This window comes from Centroberyx gerrardi, chromosome 1, assembly GCF_048128805.1.
Source record: "Centroberyx gerrardi isolate f3 chromosome 1, fCenGer3.hap1.cur.20231027, whole genome shotgun sequence".
Taxonomy (NCBI): Eukaryota; Metazoa; Chordata; class Actinopteri; order Beryciformes; family Berycidae; genus Centroberyx; species Centroberyx gerrardi.
In genome coordinates, this window is record NC_135997.1 from 35,505,097 (window position 1) to 35,512,031 (window position 6,935).

Below are 6,935 nucleotides of genomic sequence, written 5' to 3' on the forward strand. Positions count from 1 at the left end.
GCATGTACACACAGGGTCACAAACAGATTGATCATGCATAATATATCCTACTTATTTATTGAATAGAATAGAACTTTTTATTGTCCACCGCAGTGGGAATTTGCCTTTGGCTTCACAGGTTGGTTAAAATGTGACACAATACAATAAATAAAATACAATTACAATACAACGTGCAAAAAGAATAGACGTAGTCAACTCAACAATATCAAAACATAAGGAAGGAGTTAGGAGTTCAGTAAGGTGATTGCTATTTTAATGTGAAAAATGTGTATATTGTAGCTTTCATAACCATCTTCAAACCTAACCCTAACCCTAACCTCTACCAGGAGAGGAGTGATACACAACTGTTGATGTTAACTCTGGGCTCATCATCATACAGTTCTCTCTTTCTCTCTATATATATGGCAAACACTGTCACACCAAGCTCCATTGTAAAATCTGGCAGTTTACTGTAGCCTTATTTATCAGCAAGCTTACATACTTTAGAACATGACTTAAAGGGGAATGACACCAATTTTCAGCAGTAAAATATGTCTTCAGGGAGTACTGTGATCATAAGCAAAAGGTTTGAATTGATTCTAGAGCTAGAATTGCCAGGCCCAGCTGGATCATGTCATGTCAATAGAAGTTTGGATCTAAGACATGAACAGGCCGATTTTAAAGCACACTGAGAGCTTATTTAAGTGTCCCCATCCGAATGCAAAGAATGGAAATGGAATGGAAAAGAAAAGGTAATTGTGTCTAACAAAGATCCACGATATTCTCTGTTTTAGCAAGTATGTCACTGCTACGCTGCCTGGTTGGAGATGAAGATGAGTGCGCATGCCTCATCAACCACGACGAAAACAACATGGCAGGCAGAGGAAGAGGAAGTGCTCAGGCTATCAAAAGTCTAAGGCATGAAGAGTTCAGTTTCACAGATTTCCAACTTCAGACATCAAAAGGTGCAAAAAGGTGGGGGGGGGGGGATTAAGAAAAAAATAAACGCTACCTTGGTGACAGCGAGAGGCGTATGTGCCAGGCTCTGCACATACGGCGTCGCAGTGAAATACTTGCAAAAGCAGAGAATATTGATCGATCTTCGTGAGACACAATTGCTTTTGCAAAACAAATAGCACTTCAGAATTACTTGGCTCATTCAGATAAGCTCTCAGTTTGCTTTCAAATCGCCAGGTTCACGTCTTAGACCCAAACTTCTATTGACATTGCATTGGACTGAAAAGGCGGCGTGCAACTTAGCATGTGAGGTATGCCAGCTGCTCACGTGACCTGACCCAGCTGGGCCTGGCAGTTCTGGCTCTAGAACTGACTCACTTGTTTTGTCAATGATCATAGTACTGCCCAAAGGATAGAGAAAGACATATTTTACTAATGCAAATAGGCGGCATTCCCTTTTAAGACCTTTTCTGAATCGTTAGGGTCCAGTGGAAAATTCATCATACAGATGATCCACGAAAGCAGCTCTTACTTAAATAAAATTGCAACTTTTAGAATTGCTCATGCACACTGGTCACTAACACCCTCCAAAGTGCATTTTGGCGGATGAAGATTATAGGAATAACAGATGAACCAATTCTAAAAGTTGAAAGTTTATTGAAATACGTGCCTCTTGGTGGATTATCTGGATGCTGAAATTACCAGTGGACCCTAATAATAAGAGAAAGTCTTCCATCATATTCTGTGAGGTATGTATGTTTGCTGATATGCAAGGCAATCTTAAACTGGCTTGACTGAGTGATTTTGCAGTAGGGTCTGGCATGTGTAATTTAGACACACTGGGAGCCCCCACTTTCTCATGAAGGCTTAACAATCTGTCATCTAAAATAGGAAGATGGACGTCAAGGGTCTATTATTTCAACTGTGGAACACTAACCTAGTTCTGTAGCCATACATAGGGTGGAACTGAGAGACAAGAATGGAGGACCTACATTCATAGGACAAGGTGTTACCGTTGGAAGCCTGGACTGAAATTCATTATAAATTTAGACTCATATTTACATTTTAGGCAGTTAGCTGACATTGTTGTCCAACTTACAATTAGATCCAATGCCTGGATCAAACATTAAAGCAACCAATAATAAAAGGCCAGGGGTCACAGCATCCAGACAATAGATGGAACAAATATTATAATGATACTAGAATATTTATGTATGATAGAGAAATGCTGGGTAAAGAATATGAGCCAGGCCGAAAAAAAAAAGAAATATGATGTGAGTTTTTCTCATTTGATATGACACATTCAAAACTGTTAACACAGCCATCTAAACCCTTGATAATTTTGCAAAACTAACTGTACATTTTGATTGTTTTCACTCAACATACAAAACTCCATATATAATTTTCCAAACGCTACACACAAAATGACTCCATGCACTCAAAACAATTCACCCAGCTGTCTAAACTCTTTATTACTTTGCAAAACTAACAGTACCTTTAAAGAATAGTCTAATAATACATTTTAATTGTTTTCACACAAATTACAAAACTACATGTACCATAAATCCCCTGGCCTATTGAAAATAAAAGGGTTGATGAGGAATAAAGTCATTGATTACAAAGGTAAATTTGTTTGTGGTTTCTTTTGAAGAAAATTTGATTCATCATGTTCACCTCTACCTCCTTACTGTATCACACATGGAAAAATGTTAAACATGGAAAAATGTCAGATATAGCATCACCAAAATTGACAAATCCCCTGCATGTGAAACTGTTAAATATAACATATTATTTCCAAAAGTCTTGATGAAAAGACATTTTGCTTACTGTAAGGAAAACGTTTCACCAACAAATTATAGATACAATTCCATAATATCAGGAAAAGGATTGTGGAACTTTCTGATAAACATGTTTTATCATCAGTATTCTTGTGTGAATATATCTGAATGTATTATCTTACCAATAGGTGACATGTGCCGTTTTGATGTCAGTATTTGGTTTTGATAAAGATGTGATCTGAAAGGAAAGCAGCACTTTTGGGCTGTTTTGCAAACTGAGAGTCTGTTTCGAAGGCTGTGTTAACTGTTTTGAGAGCATGGAGAAATGCGTCAAATCAATTGACAAAAACTGTAACATGATGTTGCACAAGTCTGTGGTCCTGTGTAGCTCAATGGGTTGAGCAAGGCACTTACACTGTTCAATACACGGTTCAATTTCCACTGTTGAAGATATATACATTCATGATGCTGTAATGCAATTTGGATAAACGTATCTGCCAGATGCTATGTCATGTTAGACATTATTATTTTGGCATGAGACACAGATTTAAGTTGTAATCCAGTTTTTTTTAGTTATAGGTAATGGTTTATGGCTTGTATCAGTTATGGGTTCATACAGGACTCTGATGGAGAGCAATATTTTTGCACCTTTCTGATTCCACTGTCACTCAAAATACCAGTCCAGTCCACTCCAGTGTTTACAGACAATACAAATGTGACCAAACTGTTTTAGAGCTTTTACATAATGGACACAAGTGAAAACATGCCCTCATTACAGTTAGATGAATACAGACAAAGCCAAAGAGAGTCATGACACAGGTGCTACTGTGCTGACAGTGTTGCCCTTCAAGCCTTTCAGCTTAGTCTTGGTCCAAAGGTTTAGCTCTTAGTTTTGTATTAATTTTGTTTATTTGCACAAAGGATGCCACCGGAAAGAAGGAGAGAAGAGAAGAAATGCAGGCTGAGTAGATGTGACAAGGAAACCTCAAGGCAAGGCACATATAAAACATCTCACCCCAAAAGAGAGAGAGAGAAAATCAACATGACAAACAATGGTTCAAAGAAAAGAGAATAGACAGTACTTCTACTGTACTGGGCATTTGTTGAAGGTTTGGGGTTGTTGGTGTAAGCTTTCAAGCTAAAAATTAATATCTTTTTATTTCATGGCTAGCTCAAAAGAACACATTAAAACACACTTCATCGAGTTTCTGCCAAACTGTGGCCTTTATCAAACTGCATGAAGAACATGTTCATTTTTTGCTTAAAGAGTACCTTGTAATGCCTTCTATTTCAACAGAATGAATGAATGAATGAAAACATTTCTTTGTCATCTTCTTCAAGGAGGTACCTACTCAATCAGAGGTGTTCTGTCCCTCCCCAAAAATAATGATAGGTGCGGCAGTTTCCTTTTTATGGTTTACCCCCCTCCTCCAATGAATCTGGCCAATATTGTGTAATTATTTATAGGACCAAGATTGTGGTAAAGCCTACCAAGGGGGAGGAGATGGAATCTGGCTTTGATCAGGCAAACCGTCATCCTGATTCAAATGGCATCATTCATATTTAGGCCAATTTCTGGGCCTAAAGTAAATGGTTGGGCCAGCTCTGACTTAATTAGATAGGAGTCACCGCACAGATACATCAATAGCAGCTGTGGTTAGGGCATTAGCCACACTGTACCCAGCAGTCATTATACCCAATACCACATCAAAATTGAATCAACACACATCTGAATTTTGATGTGAATAAAGGGTCTTTTGAAGAGATGAAATATGAGAAAATGGTTCAGTGTCATCCACCTCTGCTTCAGTGGGCATTTCTTAAATCCTGAATGATTGATAAAAGATATTGTCCCTTTTATTTGATTTAACAGGGCCTCTTAATATATAATAGGCCTATTCGGGGATGTAGTGGAGGGTAAACCCACCTAAACTCACTTTACCAGCCTTTTCATTTGCAGAGTAGAGGTTACAATCTTTTTAGGCTGACATAAATCTTTATGACATCAGTTTATAATATAGGCTAAATGATAGTAATAGCAAACTGATGTTAGTCAAATGAAGATGGTACTTTAAGAGGGAAAACATAGGCTAAATTAATGTTTTTCTGAAAATACAATAAAATGTATTTTCTATTGGTGGCTGTTTGCCTTATGATGATCACCGACTTGACGTCATAGTTTTCCAACCTCCCCCCCCCCCCCCACCCCCCCACCCCCCGACTACATCACCGATTATGTTATAATAATACAGCCTATCACATTGTCACGGGCCTACTGCATTATTGAGGCTGGCATAAGGATGCCGAAAGTAGCTAAGCCCAGCAGGTTGCATCGACCTTCTGTCCAATGTTTCGTAACATGCTTTCCATTGGACCATCCATATACGCATTTCTTATGGAGATAAAAATTCTCTAAAGCAACGTGTACGGCTGCTGTGACGCGCTTTGTATCGTGCAGATGTCAGTACTGGTGCATAGGCCTGACGGCTAATAGGGGCAGATTAATGCGCAGCGTCTCATCAATCAACGAAAGCACAATTCTCCATGGTGACCGGAAGATCTCTGGTTTGATTATTCTAATATGATTATTCTAATATGATTATTACCCGCATCAACTGAACCGCCGCATAGTTACTCAATGCCTGGCCGTGCTGGTCTAAAGGACGTTGCGTTGACCTGATGTAACCGGGGTATTACAGGGACACAATATTACATGAAACCAATATTGTGCAAATATCCCTATATTATGATTGTGGTTGTGGTCTGGAGACTCACCAGATAGGCGCCCACTGTGCCCTGCGCCAACATGAGCGCACATTCCGACACCAGGAAAATCTTGATGTTGGAAAAACATGAGGTCTTCTTCTGGTTGTCGTCCTGCTCCGGGTCGTCGGTGCTGCTCCGCTCTGTGCAGATCTGGTTTTTAACCTGCATCCTTCGGCTCAGGCTCCGGTCGGGTTGGACGGCATGAAACTGGACGGGTCCGGTCCGGTGGAGAGCATCTGGCTGTGGAGACGAGCTGCACTGCAGAATAAAGTGCAAATCTCTGTCAATAGCCGGTCAAGGATGGAAAATACCGCTGGAAATGCTGCTGTGTCCACTCAGCATTACGCACAGTCTGTCGGCGACCTCTCATCACCGCCTGTGCAGCATGTATTTCTATACATCATATTTAAGTATATATTCATCTATATGTATGACGGTCTCGAATACCCGACGTAGTATTGCAAGACGCCCCACATCCGGGATGTTACATCTCCAACCAGGACCAGTACCGACTGGTTTTGGTTTCCCAGTCCGGTTCAGACCCGCAGCTTGGTGTGGATGGAAATTACGATGCTCCTCCCATAGACCAATGCATGATGTGAGGTGTTATTCTCCCTCTATTGCTCTCTCTCGCTCGCTCGCTCGACGTTTTTTTCGATAAGCTGCATCATTTTACCTGCACAGGCTTTCCAGGTTGACGATTGTCACAAAAATGCATAATTGCATCATACATTCGCGCGCGCGCATACACACGCACGGACGGTGCGCATATAAACACACACAAACACACACACGCACAAACACACTGACAGACCCCCACCACCACACAACCACACATTTACATACAATGACACAGCACCATCTTTCCCGGTCATTAGATTAAAACATGTTAACAAAAAATCTCTCTTTACAGCACATTACTGTAATACTGCAACAACACAAACACACACCGACATGAGACCATTTAAACTGCCTACAGCACATCTGCTGTGCTCTCCTCACCATCCATCACACACTGTCTTTGAAGGACTTGTCCATTGGACCAGAGCAATGTCCGACATGTCCAATGCATCAGAATGGGCTCCTTGTTTGTCAGGGGCCTCTCAGGGCCCTCAGCCCACATTATTATACTATTTAGACTACAACATTCATAGCTGTAATGTGGTCTTACATACCAGTGGTTCTCCAGGACAGCAGGGCTTAACAGGGATTCAGGGGGGTCCCAGCATATAAAGAATAGTTTGATTTCACTACAGTTGAATTCACCATAAATTATCCTAATTAGAGAATGTATACAAATGACTATCTTAGGATTCACCCTCACCACTATTATCTCCACATGTGCAGTGTGTACAATTGAATACTAAATCAACAACTAAAACCTGACCAGATAGGTATACCTGGGACTAAATCTTATCAAATGGGGGTCTGTGGTCTAATGTGTGTCCATTTGGA

General features: G+C 40.4%; 1 protein-coding gene across 1 annotated transcript in view; it reads right to left on the minus strand.

Moving 5' to 3' along the window:
• Positions 1–5,648, minus strand: part of LOC139911367 (solute carrier organic anion transporter family member 3A1-like) — a 44,282-nt gene extending 38,634 nt beyond the window's left edge. The window contains exon 1 of the mRNA XM_071898892.1: positions 5,490–5,648. Within this exon, the coding sequence (XP_071754993.1) occupies positions 5,490–5,648 (159 nt within the window). The remainder of the gene's footprint in view (positions 1–5,489) is intronic.
• Between the last annotated feature and the right edge of the window lie 1,287 nt (positions 5,649–6,935).